Here is a 20,371-nt window from a genome sequence, read left to right as displayed (position 1 = left end):
CCAGCACTGTCCAGCAATTTACATTCAGCCCTTGATAAAATAAGCTTACAGCTTAGCATTTGACCTTGGAAATAGCAAACAGCATGCATTTTTCACCATATATTAGGATCTCGTGACAATAAAATAATAGCACAGGGCTAATAGAGTGCAACAGTCGGGTTCCTGAAGTCAAAATCCCTATTCATTTTCTCGAAAGATAATTTTATTTTTTAAAGGGGGTCAATATGATGCAATTTCAAATTGTCCTTTCTTTTTAGAGTGTTACAAGCTCTTGGTGAATAAAGAAGATCTGTGAAGATGCAAAGACTAAAGTGTCAAATCCAAAGAGATCTTCTTTATAAAAGTTAACACTCGTCCACACCCCCCTGAAAGGCTCATTCTAACACGCCCCCACATCCCTACGTCAGTATGTGGGAAGATTTGCATAATGCCACCCAGATGTTCATGCAAAGAAAGAAGGCGTACCTTTTATTCTCATTGTAGTATTGTTGTTGCCGCTGCCATGACGTATAGACGCTGTGTGTTTCACTGTGAAAGCAAAACTACTTTGTTTGGCCTTTCAAAAGAGGACGATAACCGCTTTGTCATGCCTGGGGCTGGTTGCTGAGGAAATACATCAACTTTGCACTGTGGATTGCTGAATCGGCTTTTATCGTGGATGAAGTGGCGTCCAGCCCAGGGTCGTCACATGTGGTTGCTGCAAGACCAAGGTACGCTCCTTCATAGAATCCGCCTGCCACACCGTTCTCAAGCCGCCCACCTCTGCTCACTCAAGCCGGTCACGGCTCACTCTAGGCCTCCAACTTCTGCTCACTCAAGGCAGTGGCGTGTGACGCTGTTTCGTTGAGAAAGCAAAACTACTTTGCTTTTGCCTTCCAAAAGAAATCATGTTTATATCACGTTTATAATGGGTTTTATGTTTTTGTCTCGTCGCTCTGGCTGGACGAGGCATCACCATATGTTAAGAGGCGTAACATTTCTGTCACAGGCTTGAGGCATGTAGCCAATCACAGCACACTGGATAGCTGGCCAATCACAACACATCTCGCTTTTCAGAGAGATGAGCCTTGTGAAAATCGACGTGTTTCAGAAGGCGGGGCATAGAGGAGAAACAATAAATGTACAGTATGTGGAAAATAGTATGTTTATCTTAACCTTAAACCACGTAAACACATTTCATTACACCAAATACAAAACAATGTCTTTTTAGCAGCATCATATGACCCCTTTAACAAATCTGTATAAACCTTTACAAACATATCTACCATGGGCTCTGAGTTTAGCATTAGATGGTACGTGATTCTGGTGAAGCCATTAGTTTGCGTACTTTATTTTTTTTCCATTTAGTTAGTTGGTTAGTTAGTGAATACCCAAATGAAGAACTGCATTAATAAAATTACTCCGTAATATTATATACGCAACAACAAAAAAAAGTTTTTTTTATGATTTTTAAATGTTTTTGTTAGAAGTCACAATTTAAAATGTTTTCTATTTTAATACATTTAAAACTGAACTATTCCTGTGATGGCAAAGCTGTATTTTCAGCAGCCATTCGAGTGTTTAGTGCCACATGATCCTTCAGAAATATACATCTAATCTACAGAAGTTTTCTAATATTCCGATTTGGTGTGGGGGGGGGGGTTGTCACTTTTTGAACAATTTAACCCATCCTTGCAGAATAAAAGTATTTGTAAAAATTTCTTCTCCTTGAAACTTTTAAACAGTTGTGCATCATAAACAGTGTTTATATATTTATAACCAATGACCACAAATCTAAAGTTTTATATTGTACCATCATTCACGTAATTAAGGAAAGGCACTTCAGTGGTCAACTCTGAAAATGCACACCAGTCCACAGCCGCACCATCCATCTCCTTTTACAAGGAATTTCCTTCCTGATCCCCATGCAAATGCTGGCACCTGAAACGACAACTTAGCCAAGATTCCCAGAGCTGGCCAAATTTTAACAAATGTGAATGGTTGAGTAGCCGGTGGAATTCTGAGTGGTGAACAGCAGCTGTGAATCTCTCTCCATCCCCCAACAAGCCCGAGATATTCAGCCCCTCTGATCCCGCTCAGACACTTGCCGTGGCTCTGTACAGTGAGCAGCGAGTGTGGCATAACTACAGGATGAGCTGTCAGCGCCCTTCAGGAGCCCTGATACGGCACATCATCCTAAAGGCAGCATGACATCATTGCACAAGCCTCGCTAGAGTTTCTCTGTGAACCTGGGGGAAATATTTTCAGTGAGATTCAGTTACTCAGTGAGCTATTCTTCAGATAAAACAAATTGGTCCTTACTTAGTTTCCTTTGGGATGTAAGCCTTTTTGCACTGCATGATAAAAAAAATGTCCCAATGCACCTCTCTAGTGCTATTTCAACTAACAGACTCTCGGTTGAAAGGATTAAAGGGGATGAAAGAAAGGTTTGAATAAAAATCAAGTCAGTGTATGCATCAGATGATCGTGATTTGAGTGCTGAGGAAACAATTTACCAAATCAGTTGTGGAATTGCCTGAGAAGAGATTTAGAGCGTTGTGTTCATAGCGGTCTAAGAGCAGATATTAACATACATCGATACTCATTGTTATTTAAAATGCCACAGGAATGCCAGTATGAGTTAAACAAGTAGAGAAAAAAGATTAATAGGTTTTTTGTTACGCCGATGTGCCGCTCCAAGGCTGTGGGGCAGGTGCTATAAATAGCAGCTCTTTGGCTGCTTGTTACCCGTGATTCAAACATCCCTGCTTGCTAGCATGATAGATGTGTGCTAAAGGGTTGAATGCCACAGAAAAGCGCAACATGGGTACAACAAGGGCTAAATAAGGGGGAAAGCACTCAAGGCAGGAGGCAGATGAGGAGAGGAATATAAAAAAAGAGTGGAAACAATAAATGCATGGACCATATGGTAGAGGACAATATGTAGTTTTCAGCTTCCACTTACTGGATCCTACAAGGCTAGAGATATCGAGAAGTCATACTGTGAATGTAGAATTCTAAAAGAAACTTTGAAAGGTCAGAATAGAGCAGATGAATACAGAAGACCTCTTAAAAGTTAAACTTAAATATTAATCATATTCAGAAAAAGGGATGAGCATGTGGGTCATTTTGACTGCAATTATCTGTGCTATTTTATTTTTACATCTACATTGGTTAGACGTCTTTAATTACATTTGCTTTTCATAGTTTGTTAGCATTAAACCACATACGTGACTTTTCAGGAAGCAGTATCAAGAAACAAATATATACATATACACAAACACACACATTTTTTTGGATATGAATACTATTTCAATATAGAAATGACCTAATTATTCAAGAATTTTGTCTATACATGCTGAACAAGTCACAATCACATTAACTAGGTCCGTTAGTCTGACAACGTTTCAGTTGAACTAAAGAATTTACATTTAAAAAAGACAAATGACTGTTTAAGCCCAGCTGAAATTAAACATTTAAAATGCATGTAAACATATGGGCTGTGTTCAGTTCTGTCCCAACTTCAAATCACACCGTAAGGTACCGACACTGTAACTAAATCAGAAAATTTAAAATTAAATGCTTTTTTATCCAGGCATGCAATTTTCATGATTAATCACTGCTGCCACTTTCCTCGTGCCCATTCATATAAATACACAAAGGAGGAAGGAATAAACTTAAGCACTTGTAAGCACTAGATGCACATGTATTGTACTCTCTCAGGCCAGAAGGCATTTCATTACCTCCGACAGTTCATTAGTTGCCCTGTGGAGCCACATGGGAGCAGCCCATGTCATCTGACCCCTGGCCATAACCTTGATTTTGCAGCACACGCCACAAGTCCCTTCACAGACTGCTGTGGACAATAAAGCAGCTAGTAATGACCTCTGGCACCTCAAGCTCCATGTGGCAGCTACAGCCACCTGTTCTCAAGGGACAACTTTTCCAAGATGAATTAAAGACACCCCCAGTAGAGAGATCTGCTGGAGTTTGTTAGCGTCTCCCCAGCGGCTGAGAACTGTGTGTTGTTTGGGCAGTGGGCTGAATTGAGGGAAAGCTGCAGAGAGGCTAAACAGGCACAAGCATTAATACAGAGAGCTCAGGTAGATGCATGGGGTGTCATACGACAACCCTGCAGCGCTGTAAATGAAGAAAGCATAATCCAGAGACAGATCGAGTTTAGACAACAGAAACAAAGGGATAAGGCGAAGCTCCAAACTGGGACTAAAATGGATACAAATACGGAAAATAACCATAAACATTGGAGACAATACAAACATTTCACAAATGTATTCAGTTCACTATCAATTCATGTGGAAATTATTTAGACTCGCATCAAATTTTCTAAAGGAAAAAAACTTGGAACCCTCTATTGGTACATTACTATTATAATAACATCAACAACAGCCATAGATTAAAAATGAATAATTACTTTTTATTTTTAGATCTAATCATTAACATTTAAATAAACTGACTTGTATACAAAATTGTACATAAGGCTAATTTTATATTTCCCAGTTTATGGCTGAAATTTAAACCCAAGACAACTTTTCATTCAAATACAGATGAAATAAAACATACATAAACTGCCTCTTGAACTGAGGCGGCTACAGTGATCGGTCACGTCAGAATAAAAAGCACCAAAACTGCATTGTTTGAATTTCATGGTAAAATAGAGACTTGTTTTTTAATAAATGTAACAGAGAACGCTTATTGCGATTATTGGATGGGAGGTGTGCACTACAAATTTGGTTTAGTGGTGTTATATTCACGCATCAACTGAAATCAGCACAACTAAAAGATCGATCCTACTGTATGTTTTAAGAATCAATATCTGATAATTAAAATGACGTTTTACTACATTGGGAGAAACAGTCCTAGTAAATTTTTGAGTGAACTATACAGCAATAGAAGTCGTGGCCTAATGGTTAGAGAGTCGGACTCCCAATCGAAAGGTTGTGAGTTCGAGTCCCGGGCTGGCTGGAATTGTGGGTGGGGGGGGGAGTGCATGTACAGTTCTCTCTCCACCCTCAATACCACGACTTAGGTGCCCTTGAGCAAGGCATCGAACCCCCAACTGCTCCCCGGGCGCCGCAGCATAAATGGCTGCCCACTGCTCCGGGTGTGTGCTCACAGTGTGTGTGTGTGTTCACTGCTCTGTGTGTGTGCATTTCGGATGGGTTAAATGCAGAGCACAAATTCTGAGTATGGGTCACCATACTTGGCTGAATGTCACTTCACTTCACTTCACTTCACAATAGCTGCTTTTCAAAGGTAAACACACTGAACTCAAACTACAGTTCATCTTTATCGAGCGATTATGTAATTTGACAACTTAAGTAGTAATATGCCTCCTAATGGTCCATTTTAAAAAGCCATTCGCTCCCTTGTCATTTTTAAATTATGAGTCCTTGCATAAAATAAAGGAAAAGTTGCTTTCTGTGGGATAAGGAGACATGCTTAGGGCTGACTTGATCAACTGTGAGATTAATGCAGCCTGCTCATTTACGTCTTGCTTGCTCACAATAAGCTGGTGCAAAACTACACACTGGGTTCCACACTAAAAGTTCTCCATTTTCCTTTCCTTTTATTTAGTAAACTCACACAGGGATACCGGATACAGTCCAGCGACCTCCCTGTTCACTTTATCCCTCAAATGGCTTTATAGGAGCCTGTGAATGTAGACTTGGCCATGGTGAGATTCCTCATGAGCTTATGGCAGCTCATAAAATCTCTCTCCCTGACACACACACACACACACACACACACACACACACACAGGCTAGGCTAGGCCAGGACAGGTCACTGGGGACAGACCCCATAACTGGCTTTGCTCAATTCATGGACAGCCCGGTCTGGGATAAATAGGGCATCTGAACTTAAAGTTGAGGTCGACAGAAATTTGTCAACCAGCACAGTAAAAGAAAGAATCTTTTACCCAAGTTGTGAATTCGAGGTAAAATGAACTCAAAAAGAAAAACAGTTTTTATATCAACATAAATATGCTTCTTTTGCAGTTTTAAATGTCCAAACTGCTTTAAATGTCCATCCTAGTGACCAAAATGTGTCTTAGAGTTGTAGAGAGAAGCAAAGACTACAGCAGAACATTTAGAAGAACCCCAATCCAACACAGCAGGTAAGAAAGTCAAGGCTCAGTGTTTTTCCCATCTTGGAGCTGCAGGATTCACACTTAATCTTGACTATGCTTTCATCATCGATTCTCTTCTGCATTACCCATAAGTCCTGCAAGCTTTCTGGTGTTATAGTGACAGACCGGGACACCATTAAGGAAAAGTGTGCAAGTGAATGAAATGAGCAAAGTACGTAGAAGACCGTCAATCTTGCTGAAATGTTCCTCTGCTGGATTTGTAGTACATTACCATCCTACAAAAATCCCAAGTAATGGACTTTTCAGTGCAGAGAACAGATCAAAAGAGTCCAGGAGCGAGACGGCACCTTGCAGAAAGCGGAAAGACCAATTGAATCAGGATGTCTGAATAATCATAAAATATACAAAACTCCCAATCGCTTTGGTGGGTGCTTGAACTTGAGATGAAATGGATAATGAAAAGGCTTATCATCTGTAAAGATGTAAGTGACACACAGATAGCAGCTACACCAGAGGTGGAAAACTGGGATGATGGGTTGCGACCGTAATCATTACACACACACACACACACACACACACACACACACACAGTCAAAGTGATGCACAACAACAGCCTCTGACATGCCCTCACATCCGCTCCTGAGCATAAAGATGAGAGAAATGTACTGTTGTTAAGTAGAGTCACCACCCAGGGAGTCTTTAAAGGAATACAGGGCTGTTGTCTGGGAGTGAGCACAAACCTTCGGTCTGGGCATCACACAGAGAACGTGAACACCCGTCTAGACTCTTATGGATCATGATGCTAAACTAACAGAGGTGAAGAGCTGCATTAACAGAAAGAGAATAAAGGTCATCACAGGTCAACAACACCACAAAGTTCTACATGCTACTAAGGTGTACACTTTATACAGTCAAACCACACATAAAGCTGCACAATTAATCAAATGAATAATTTTACATCCAATTAGATCCAAATTAATCAAGTTTTTATTATTAGTATTTTTAGTAGTATGATTGTTATCATTATTGTTATTATTATTATTATTATTATTAATAACTAAATACAATATTAAACAAAATAAGAAATAACTTTTGGAACATCTGACTGTAAAATACATTTAAGACAATGTATTATTATTATTATTATCTAAAAATATTAAACAAAATTGGAACATTTTACTGTAAAATAAATATTTAAGACAACTAATATTATTATTATTATTAACGAAATAAAATAAGAAATATTACTACTGTCATTTTACTGTAACATATTCAATTATTACTTTTATTATAATTATACAATTATTATATGTTTACAATTAAACATATACTTATTACTATTATTATTTTATTTTATTTTTTTATTTAGCGATTATTATTATTGTCGTTCTTAAATTCATTATTAAACAACAAATATCACTACTGGAACATTTCACTGTAAAATAAATATGCAAGACAATTTATTATTATTAACTAAATAAAATATTTATTCATTTTACATTTTTGAGCACATTGTGTAACCCTACAAACAAGCACTGCAAACCTGATTTTTATTTTATTATCATAACTTTTATCAGAAACATTTTATTTCAAACCATGCAAAATATTTAAGACGATTCAATATTTTTAGTATTATTATTAACTAAATAAAACAATACATTTTTATCAGAAATATTTTATTTCAAATAGTGCATTTTTAACCACAGGTACAAAACTTTCAGTTTTTGGTTATCTTTTTCTTTAAGACATTTAAAGCATAAGCACTTTAGTTATATTCTGGACTAAATCGAACCTTGATCTGTGTGGTGGATATTCACAAAACATTTTCAATATAAGTTATAAAACATTTGGTGTTCTCAATCTCAACCAAGGACATACTGTGCTTCTGTCTCAGGTTGGAAACAGAACTAAACTAAAGTGTTTGCTACAGTATGTCCTGCTAGTTACCATTCACTTTGGAGATGCTTTTATCCAAAGTGACTTACAGTACACTGAAAGGACAGGTCACCTCGAGGAACCTGGGTTTAAGTGCTTCTTCGCTCAAAGGCACAATCTTGATAGAGGATGCAAGCAGCTCTATAGTTGACAGATCTGTCTTCCCAAGGATTATACCTGCAGTCTTCAGGCTATCAGCCTACTGTAGATCTTTAACTTTAGAAACCAAGAGACTTTAAAAGCCAGAACAAGCAGAGCCTTAATTGCTGCCTTTCATTGCATTATAATAGAGTGCAAAGAAAGTGGGGCTACTCCGAGCTCTATTTAATTAATTGAAGCTTTTATTATTTATCTAAAAACTGCAAAACGATCACTGATAGCTGTGACTGCCAAAATAGCTTCTCAGAAAGAACAAAAATAATCAAAAATCAATAAATAGTGTTTAAAGCTGGCCTGACCAGAAATATATTAAACATAGGATAGATAGTTCCATGATTTAAATAATCCAAATGTATGTATACACCTAGACGTGAATAGTAATATATATTACTTAATATATTTTCCTCTTCATGCATGTGTAGTTTAGTTTAGTTTCAGTGCTCTGATTGTTAGGCTCTTTGCAAAAACGTGGTTCATGATCAAATTTCATTGCCATTGCCACTAGGGGGCGAATACAACCCTCATATCCACAGGTTGCTTTTAAAGGGATAGTTCACCCAAAAATGACAATTTGTCTTTACACAACAATGTATCATCACAAGCCGCAGGGTTTAATTATGTTTTAATTATGTTTTTTTCTTTTACTCTCAAACCAGTGATTCCCATCGACTGACATTATGGGACTAACAGACTTCAACGGTTAGAGTTAAAAATCTCTGTTTATGTTCTACTGAAGAAATAAAGTCACCTACATCTTGGATGCCCTAGGGCTAAGCAGATAAACATCAAATTTTCATTTTTGGATGAACTATCCGTTTAAGAGTTGTAAATTCACTTTTGCTGCCATAAATGATTGATTTGTTAACATTTTTACTTTTCAAAAAAAAAAAAAGTAAGTTAAGACTACCAACTTAGTCATCCTTGCAATTCCAACAAAACCTTCCCAATATCCAGAGCCGGACATTTAGTGTCCCCTTCCTCTTCAAGATTCCCAAGCAATTGGTCCAAAATGACCTTACAATGGCGACGGGCCATGCTTAATGAGTCCTGCCGGAGCTTCTGAATAGAATAACATACTGCTGCATATTTATGACTATTCTGGACGGAGAACAGTACTAGATGTTTCCATGCTGCTGAGAACTTTAAAACTTAAAAGAGGAGGAGATCATAATCAGGTAGTGTGCCATTGGCCATAGGAAACCAAGGAAGGCGATAAACGCCCCGAGTGCTTATAGAGGAATTCTTGATTCGGTTTAAAATGGCATGCTCAGTTTGCAGAAACGAACCCCAGTCATGTTGAGAAGAATTTTCACAAGGGTATTAATCAGGCCCCGGCCAACATGTGTGACGGATTTCTGTGGCAACAAGATTCCCACTTTATGGGTGTCTTTCATCATTTCAAAGACTGGCATTACATGCAACTCGATCTCAGTTATGCAGTTACCTTCATGCTGAGAAGCAAACGATAAGGCAAATCTGCATGCTCCCTGTGAAACACACTGAGACCCAGTGCTCTATGAAACGCTACCACTGAAAAAAAAAAACTATTTTCCCTATTTCGTTCCCTGTGGGAACGAGCCATGCAACTGACCTTACCAAACTGATCCATAGTAACGAGGAAATTCTGCTTACTCTAGTTACTAAATTTAATACACACACATACATATATATATATACACATATGCATTTAAATATGTATGTATGTGCATGCGTGTGTGTGTGCATATATCTATATATATCTATATATATATATATATATATATATATATCTATATATATATATATATATATATATATATATATATATATATATATATATATATATATATATATATATATATATATATATATATATATATATATATATATATATATATACACATACATATATACATACATATATACATACACATACATACACACACACACATGCACACACATATATACACGTATACATATTTTATATACACATACATATTTTTATATATAATATATAATCAGGCCCCAGCTAACATGTGTGAATATATATATATGTATTATTTTTAGCAAAGACATTAAATTGATCACTTGACACTGAAGACATTTACGCTACAAAAGATTTCTATTTCATGGCTTCAATCAAAATATTAAGCGGCACGATTTAGACAATAAAAAACAAAATTAGCACATGAGAATGATTTCAGAAGCATCATGTAACACTGAAGACTTGAGAAATGATGCTGAAAATTCAGTATTGCTATTATAGCAATAAATTATTCTTTAAATTTATTTAAACAGAAAACAGCAATTTTAAATTGTAATAATATTTTATAATATTGCTGTTTTAACTGTATTTTAATCAAATAAATTCAGTCTTGATGAGAATAAGAGAGATATTTTAAATACATTAACAATCTTAGCGACCCTAAAAGTTAGAATGGTAGTCTGTAAGATTTTATTTTAATTTACATACTACACTAAGTGTAACAGATGCGATTTTCACTGCGTTAATTTCTTCCCGACATGCAACAGAAAACGACTTCGTCATGATCAAAAATGACTTCCCATCATTCCGTCAAAAAGTTCATTTGAAGCTGGAAGAGCATTTGACAACAAAAGAGAACACCGATGCTGTTTACCAAGTGCAACTTAATGGGCTAATAAATATATTTTAATGCATTTTGAATTACAGAGCATGTCAACAGAGTTTGATAAACGGATCCACACGTGCTGTAAAATATCCTTACAAAGAACAAGCCTCAAAAATAAAAAAAACCTGCCTAACATCAGCAGATATTTGACTATGAACCTTTGCACATGAAAAAATATGACCCTTCCCTTGAGTCACCTTGATGTACGACCATAATGACTCAACACATTTAATGATCCCATAAAAGGAACGGTGATCTGGCCAGTGTTGATAATAATAGACTTACCGTGGCATCATCAACATAGCTATGACCTGCATCTCGCCAATCAATCCTTCCAGGCTGTATGCAGTCAGTCATGAGCCTTGAGCCTGGAGACGCTGGGTGGCCTTAATTCAGGACCAATTTAGGAGCAGCCGGACTTAATTAACCAATGCAAAGCCATAAAAAAGCAGAGCCGCATCCTGACTTGCCAAGGTGATGTGTGGACCTACCTAAAAAGCAAAGATGACCACACTGATTCAATACATTTATTAATGATAAGGGAAATCAGGCTCAAAATTGCACGGATGCTCTGTAACATGATACATCCTGCCTCAAAGTATGTGGAGATAGGTGATTAATACTGTAAGGCGATTTCCTCTCCCACTCTTCGGGAAGGAGAATCAGGGGCAATGAGGGCCTCTCACCCTGCCCGCTCTGGCTATATTTACTCTGTTAAAGCATCCCAGCACATCACGTTGGGATTCTGTTACTCTTACTCAGATGCACACACACTTTTGGCTATGGGAGCTACGATCACAAGTCACATTCGCACACATTCAATCTAGCTATCACATGGAGACCAGATGCTGAGACTACTAGCAAACTCCAGGGATGGGTTTTCGCCCTTTTAAAGGTATAGGTCACCTATAAATGAAAATTTACATCTACATGTACATTCACAATGTAGACGGGTTTATTTTTTCATCAGTTTCAACAGATTTGTAAAAATCTAGCATTACATTTATTACTCACAGATGGATCGTCTGAAGTGAATGGGTGCCCTCAGATTAAGAGTGCAAACAACTGATAAAAATGTCAATATAATCCACAAGTAATTGTCACAGTTCCAGTCCATCAGTTAACATCTCATGACGTTAAAAGCTGTATGTTTGCAAAGTCAGATTGTTGTTTGATAAAAATTATAAAACTTTTCCTGGCAAATTTATACTAAACTCTTTACGCGAGTTCTGAATCAGGAGAGAAAAAAAAATGCACAGATCAAGCAGAGTTTACAACTGAAGTCCAAAACCTTTGTAAACAAGCATGTCAGTTGATTTTGATATGAGAGGACAAAAGAGGATGGACTTTTAAATGGAAGAAGCTTACAATGGATTATGGAATATTCTGGCTATAAGCAATGGTTTTAAATCCTTAATGATGAAATTGTTTCTTACAATCACACAAACATCAGTTGATGGACTGGAGTTATTGTCGATTAATTCTGGATTATTGTGATGTTTTTATCAGCTGTTTGGACTATCATTCTGACGGCACCCATTCACTTCAGAGGGTTCCATCTTTGAGTAATTGATGTAATGTTATATATATATATATATATATATATATATATATATATATATATATATATATATATATATATATATATATATATATATATATATATATATATTTATTTTTTTAATCTTTCCAATAAAGATAAAAACAAATCTAGATCTTGTGTGGCTTGAAGGTCAGTAAATTTCCAGCAAATGATCTTTTTTGGGTGACCTACTCCTTTAAGACATTTAATGAATGGCTCTGCCTGTCCCAGCAGTCATTTGGTCTAATTCAATGTGTCACACTGTCTCTTTCGTCCTGTTCTGAGTATAATGAAGAAGGACCTTGCAAAAGTGGATACAGCTTGTTAAACAGATGTTAGATGGAAGCACAAATAGGTACAATGTCTTAGCCTATTTATTAGTGACTTGCTGTGGTACATTATGAACATGCTCGTGCAGATTATAGTGAAGCACATCTAATGAAACCAAACTGTATGCTGCCCTCTAGTGGATGGAATCAGAATCACTCATGAGCGTCTAATAAGGATAATTTGTCTTTAGTGTAATCAGAACAAACCACATTGATTTTGAGTCAGGGATGCCCATCCTATGCCCATATGATATGATATGAATAAATGGCCCGTGGGAGTTCCTTGCCTGTGCACAGATATCAAATGGACTGCCTCTGAAGTTACCAATTACCTCGACTGCTTCCCCCAGTACTACAGCAGAGCTGCCGACAGATTTCAATTTGAGCGGTATTGATTTTGCAAAAGCTGCAGAGGTTCTGCTAGATGATATCTTTACTAGAAACATCACACATACCTAAAGACATGATTCAACGTAAATGAAAGCATTTCCAGTTTCTTACAATAGCTTGCCAGCAGCCATATCACCCTGGAGCCCAAGACCGGTTTCCCACTGAAGCTAAGCAGGGCTGAGCCTGGGCAGTACCTGGATGGGAGACCTCCTGAGAAAACTAGGTTACTGCTGGAAGAGGTGCTAGTGAGGCCAGCAGGGGGTGCTCACCCTGAGGTCTGTGTGGGTCCTAGCGCCCTAGTGTAGTGATGGGGACACTTATACTGTCAACAAGCACCGTCCTTCGGATGAGACGTTAAACCGAGGTCCTGACTCTCTGTGGTCAGTAAAAATCCTAGGATATCTTTCGAAAAGAGTAGAGGTGTGACCTCGGCATCCTGGCTAAATTCGCCCATTGGCCTCTGACCATCATGGCCTCCTAACAATCCCCATATCTGCTGATTGGCTTCATCACTCTGTCTCCTCTCCACCAGTAAGCTGGTGTGTGGTGGGCGTTCTGGCGCACTATGGCTGCCTTCGCATCATCCAGGTGGATGCTGCACACTAGTGGTGGATGAGGAGATACCCCCTGTCTATGTAAAGCGCTTTGAGTGCCTAGAAAAGCGCTATATAAATGTAATGAATTATTATTATTATTATTTGTTGGATTCTAAGCTCATAATAAAGCCATAGAGACCACGGAAAATCAAAACCTAGTTAAGTGAAGAGTTCCTTTCTTTTCTCTTTCTTTTTTTCTATCAAAGACCACTTTCCATGTACGTTTTCAAAACAGACTGGATCATTTATCAAAAATCAGATTAAATATTTTGTAAATGATACTTGCCTTTGCAAAACTCGCCACCAGAATGCAGTGAGTGATTGCCACAGCATTAATTTGCAGTTGCTAGGTTTATTTATTTATTTATTTATTTATTTATTTATTTATTGGTGTTTGCTTATTGGCACAAGAAATGTGCCCTAGATATGCATTGTCCCTTCATAAATCAAATTCTATGGGATTATTCTGCAATTTTTAGGTTCATTAGACAAAAATAAGTCTAATCACTCACAAGAGTAACAGCAGACATATTTTCACTGCATTCTTTTACATGTTCACGGTTTGAACTCAAAATAATGCTCTAACATAATTAAAAACACATATTCTTAGGTTCTACACTGAAACACCCACTCAAAGCTGAACGCTTTTTGTGGGATTGTATTTAAGATCCCAAAAAGATACTGTCAGCTTGTCATCACTAGATGGCCCTCACCACAAGGAAACTGAACACTGACGTCTGCTCAGAGAAATCTGGTGTATATCTCATATGAGCACAAGCCTAAGTGCATTCTGATGAGGAAAAGTTACTGAGGTTAAATAGAACCAAACATCTGCCACATTTATCGTGTTCCTAGACGTAAACACAGAATGAGGCATTTACTAGAGCTTTGAGTACATGCAAATGCACTATAGTCATCTTTGCCCTTTAAATCTGTGGTGTTAGTCATCAATCCTATGATCGTATCATCCCCAATGAATAAAGCCTTAAGAATCTCACTCATCCCTAACAGTTGAACACACCCACATCCAAATATGATCAAGGTCAAAGACTCAATCCAGTCTGAGTCAACACTGACCCCCAGATCACATGTGGTTCGTGCTCTTGAAGATACATCCATGCAGAGGGTCTACGAGAGGCCAGGAAAAACAGTGCTTGAATCATAGGAACCACTAGGGAATCGACCAGTTGAGCTTCCACACCCTGGCTAAATCAAGCATGGTCATCCGACACATGCTCTGGGTGGGGGGGGTCGTGTCAATACGCTGACTCCCTCGCTGGAGATAGCACATGTGGCCAAGAATGTACAGCGATCGGAAACACAGCTCACGTAACTTACAAATTAAGCAACTTGCATAGAACGCACTTAAAGCAATTGGTGCAAAGAGTTTTACTGATGTCTTCAAGAGCACTCACTGTGATACACATGCCATTATATCTCATGATCAAACCTCTCTGACTCACCCCGAGAGAGGCAAATCATCCTGCACTCTCTCCAAATTTAGAACCAAGATTAGGAGAGATGGGCCCTGCAGCTCCAGACATGGAGAACAGGATTGATATAACTTGGATTCAGCTCTGTAACTCTGCAACAGATGAGAGACTTCTGAGTGAGTGAAAGTTTGCACAAAGTGAAGAAGGTTGTCGACTACTTGTGGATAAACTCAAAAAGCTCTTTGGATGTTTGCATTCTAAACTGCAAGGTTTAAAATCGATACCAATAAAACAAGCATGGAAAAGTTTTTATTAGTTCGAGAGAAAAAGTTCTGTAGGTACTGCGTATCTGTCCTGGAGAAATTATGAATACATATTTTGGCAATGTTCAAAGATAAATACTTTCTGTGAGAATGTAAGGTTTATTATTAGTCATGTTTTTACTCTCTGAATGCCTTTCTTGCTTTTTTCCCCTCATGAGATATTCTAAAAGAAATAGCAAGTGCTGATATTGGTTTAAAACATTATTGGGGGAAAGAAAGTGGAAAAAAGGCTATAACTCATAAGTGGTACCAGGAGGATCTACCTACTAAAGATCGATGTGCAGATATTACAAAACTAGAATTTCTTACATAACTACTTAAAGAATCCAACTTTAAGAAAAAGTTTTCAAGAATTAATGGGATAATATTATGGTGGTGCAAATGAATGCAGGTATGATTTATAATGCAACTTTGAATATGCTTAATGTATACATACACACACACACACACACACAATCCACTCTTCGAAAGTTCAGTGCCAAGTTGATTTTTTTTTTTTTACCCTTTTGAAAGAATTTTTACTTTTCTTCAGCATGAATATATTTAATTTTGTTCAAAAGTGAGTTTATTACAAAAATACTTTATAAATGGTGTACTTTTGAACTTTCTATTCATTAAATAATCTAATGCAATCAAGGTGGACAGGTCAATTTGGGACATTCTACTAAGAAAACCATTATTGTAGTCTCCACGTTCACCTCAACTAAAAGCACACTGTGTTCAGACACAAGAGACTGCCAACCCTGATCGTGTAGAAACCTTTTTTTGCTAAAAGACATGATCAACTTTGACCCTCACTGAAAATCGCAAGGAAAACATAAGAGCAGACTGGAGAGGTTTGCTGAAAGGGGACCTTTATGAAGAGAATATATAAAGGTTAAATCCAATTTGTGAACGTGATCTTTCGTAGGGCTGGACATACAGGCCGACCAGAGAAAGCAAACACATCTGGTTAAAGAAAAAATAAAACACAAGGGCTTTATAGTTAATAACATGGACTGCTAACAGAAACGTTGCAGGCTCGATTACTGCCATCACAATCAACACTGTGTCCTCGGCCACTTCCTCCAGGGAGACGCTAACTGCAATCAGGATACTAAATTGCTTTGGATGAAAAGTATCTGCTACATGGCAAGGAATATACATAGCACACACACACAGCCATTAGGAGTGAGTAATACCTGGTCTGGTGTCCATGGTGCAATACAGATCACCATAACCTTTCCAAACAACACTGATGCATCTACTTTAACTCTCCATTAGCAGGAATTTCTTGTCCAAATAAATAAATAAATAAAATAACTTTCTTATAAAATGTTGTCGGTTCATAAATTCTCCAGAAGTTTGTCCAAAATCAGCACTACAGTCGGTGTTATTTGCTAATAAAAGGCACTAGAGTATGACTGACCTAGTTTGTAGTCAGTTATTTGTTCCCCAATCCATGAAGCACCTGCATGAATCTAATAAAAGAATCTAAAATGAGATGCTCATTTTTCTCTATTTTTCACTGTCGTAAAAGCATGGCTTCCAGGGGTTGAGAATTGGTGTGATTACAGAGGCTGTAATTAAAAGAAAAAGGAAACGAACAACAATAAATATTCATAATGACAATAATAATAATAATAATAGTAACAATAATAAAAAATAGTTGTTGTTATAAACACAGATTTTTTATATACACACATGTGTGTGTGTGTGTGTGTGTGTGTGTGTGTGTGTGTGTGTATACACACATAAATGCCTCATTCTAACATGTTGATTTGGTGATAAAAACACATTTCTTATCAATCTTGAAATGTGTGTGTTCAGGATTTTTTGAAAATTGCAAAAAGTACAGCATGTATTTCAAGTGGAAATCTTTTGTAACATTAGAAATATCTTCAGTCATTTTTGATTAATTGAACATGTCCTTGCTTGAATAAAAGTATTCATTTATTTAAAAATCTTACCCAAACTGACCCAAACTCCCAAACAGTAGTATATATTGGAAGTATAAAAGAGTTTGACTGCAAAAGTTAACTAAATGGGAGAAAACAAAAAATCGAATTAATACAAATTGTTTTGCTAATGTCATTTTGAATGCATGCAGTCAAAGGCGATGACAAAAGATTTTTACATGTGCATGGTGCATGTTTCTTTTCATAAAGTGTAATTCGGAGACATGAGAATGCACAAAATTGGCAAATGTAATTCATAGAGCATCGTCATCCCTCACTGCAGGAAGTGCTTAGCTCCGATCCATTACATGCTCCAGATAAAGAGGCTTAAAGGTTGAGTGCAAATCTCACACATATTTTACCATTTATAAAAATAAATAAATAAAAATCCCTTCCTAAGCTGATAACTTCCTCCACTCCTTTTTCTCACTAGTTAAGTCACAGAAGAAACTTCAGTTATTGTTTGACATTGTGTTCTGCTGAATAATTAATGCACTCCAGAGTCATGCTGGAATGCTCAGTGTCAGTCTTCTCTGATACTGACACACAAAAAAGTACTCAAAGAAAAATAATAGACAGAAATGATAAGGTACCTTGTTAAAATGAACTTCAAACACTCATTCCAACATTGGGAACAGCACATCACACCATGAATGGGCCAAGTGTATCATCACTCAACAGGTGTCACTGTGGATGTTTGTGTGTTAGTGCATTCATCAAGGCTTTAATCTGAAAATATCAAGTTAAATATTAATTCCTCACAATATGGCACTTAACTTAAAGGTCCATCCTGTTTGGGCAAGATAAAAGACTTGTGCAAGGCCAGAACTGGATGAAGTAGAAATGGAAATTTTGCTAAATGCAAACCACTTGAGCTGCCCTCGAGGTACCCAAAAAACTTAAAAGCCTCTCACTGTTTGTTTGTTTGTTTGATTGTTGCTTGCCTTTCGTAATTTAATTCAGCATTCCATTTAAATTAAACATGACCTTTTCCCTAATTCAAAGCATATGAAGAAATAAAAAACACATTAAAAAGTCGGAGCAAATGGTGTGTTTGATCACATTGTAAACTGCAAAAAGTTGCCATCAGTTGTAGAGGAAGAATTATCAACTTGAACTTGTTCTGAAACTGCTTTCATCAGCTTTCCCTCCTCGTACAAACACCTGACAAAAGCTGGGTGTAGGTCTCTCTGTCCGGGTAATGCCCATTCGCACTGCTGTTCAGAGCCAGATGTTACTATGTGTCTCAGCTCCAGGCAGGGAATACTTCAGTTACCTGCCTCAGGGACCAACGTCACAGTGGGCAATCAAGATCTTCAGAAAGCTGCCAGTCCAGCATACCAAACAGGGCATCTATATTCTCAGCAGATAGACATGGCAAAACATTTTTGACTTAAATTTAGCATCCATTTTGTCAGCATTCAGTGGTGAGAGAATACATTGTGTATATGTGTGTGTGTGTGTGTGTGTGTGTGTGTGTGTGTGTGTGAATACAGAAGAGTTCTACACTCCTTACTAACTTCTGTGGGACAGTTAGTTCAGTTTCATCATTCACCCAACTTAACATTGTTGTTGTCGTTTCAAACATTAATGACTTACTTTCTTTGACTGGAACACAAATGAGATGTTTTCTGAGAATGCAGTTATTTTTCATGGAATGACTATAAATGGGGAATGATGGCTTAAAAACTTCAAAAAAAAGGACACAAAACCATCAAAAATAAGCACACACAACCAGCACTCTATATTTCAAGATTTCTTTAAATCATCCAATAGCTTTGACTAAAATGTTAGTCCTTATTCACTTACAATTTTTGTAAAGGAATAATTGTGTGGACTAGTTCAAATGATTCTTTAAAAAGATCCAAGTCAGAAGATTGATTCATTCACCAATCAGGCATTAAACATGGGTGGGTATCAAGATTTTAAGAGAGCGATGACTTCAGTTTTAGCATGTTCCTCACAAAAATATCTAGATGTTTATGATGCTATATATGGTCATTTTCCATATTACTTTTGATTCTTAACATCCCATGCCCTCATTCACTTCATCACATAACATCCAACAAATTTACCAACCAACTACATTCTTCAAAACATCTTCTTTTGTGTCCCCTAAAAGAAAGAACATGAAAATTTATATTTTGGGGTAAACGATCACTTTCGAATCCATTTACAGCCTTGACACTTTTCCTACCTTTGCATCAAGGGCATTTGTAAAACTGAATTACACCAAATTAACTTTCACTGCGCTTGACCTCAATGCATTATTGTAACTTATAATCTAATGTCTAATTTAGTCTCTAGTGTTTGCGGACACTTTGTGGATTGCACTGCATGTTTTCAAACACCCCCAAGATGTTAATAACTCTACTGAAATGCACTTTAATATCATCTTGCTAAATTTTTTTAATCGGTGAAGGTAAAAATTTCTCTGCAGAGGAAATCTGTTCCCTTCCACAACAGAAACTGTCCCAAAGAGACTACCTGACTGGAGGCAACACTACCCAGACAGCCAATCTCATGCAGCTCACCATCCCATTCACAGAAAAATCCACAGACAATTACAGTGTGAATGAAGAATTATGTCTATAGAAAGAGAGAGAAATGCATGAAAACCCAATTACTTTAATAACTCCCTTATGTTATTTTTCAACAGGGCATACTGACCCATTTTCTTTATTGTTTTACAAAAGAAATGTTTAATGGAACCAGCCTCTTAATAGGGAGGTAATAATTAGTCAAGGTCATTTCGGACCATTGATTTAAAAGAAGCTGGTGTGCTCTCATCAGGTTTGACAGGTAAATTGATGGAGGCATGTGGAACCAAATGTGCTGAAAAAAAAAGACAGGAATAATGTAATTCAATTTTAGTCTTCTGGTTGCTCCTTTGAAATGATGATATAGAATCTAACTCTTCAAATGTACAGGTTGTTATTGGCAGCAACAAATTCCTTGATCCATAAACA

General features: G+C 37.2%; 1 protein-coding gene across 2 annotated transcripts in view; it reads right to left on the bottom strand.

The window, feature by feature from the left end:
• The window catches only part of LOC132101659 (tetraspanin-9-like), a 200,173-nt gene that overhangs the window by 153,477 nt on the left and 26,325 nt on the right, over window positions 1-20,371 (bottom strand). The window contains exon 1 of one of the 2 annotated variants that reach the window (XM_059506767.1): window positions 11,098-11,172. The exons of the other annotated variant lie outside the window; for it this stretch is intronic. Coding sequence (XP_059362750.1) covers window positions 11,098-11,169 — 72 coding nt within the window. The 5' untranslated portion in view covers window positions 11,170-11,172. Of the gene's footprint in view, window positions 1-11,097; window positions 11,173-20,371 lie in introns of those variants that run through there. 2 annotated transcript variants of the gene reach the window in all.

Source organism: Carassius carassius, chromosome 23 (assembly GCF_963082965.1).
Source record: "Carassius carassius chromosome 23, fCarCar2.1, whole genome shotgun sequence".
Taxonomy (NCBI): domain Eukaryota; kingdom Metazoa; phylum Chordata; class Actinopteri; order Cypriniformes; family Cyprinidae; genus Carassius; species Carassius carassius.
The sequence above is the reverse complement of the archived record's forward strand: the minus strand, read 5'-3'. Positions and strand labels throughout refer to the sequence as shown.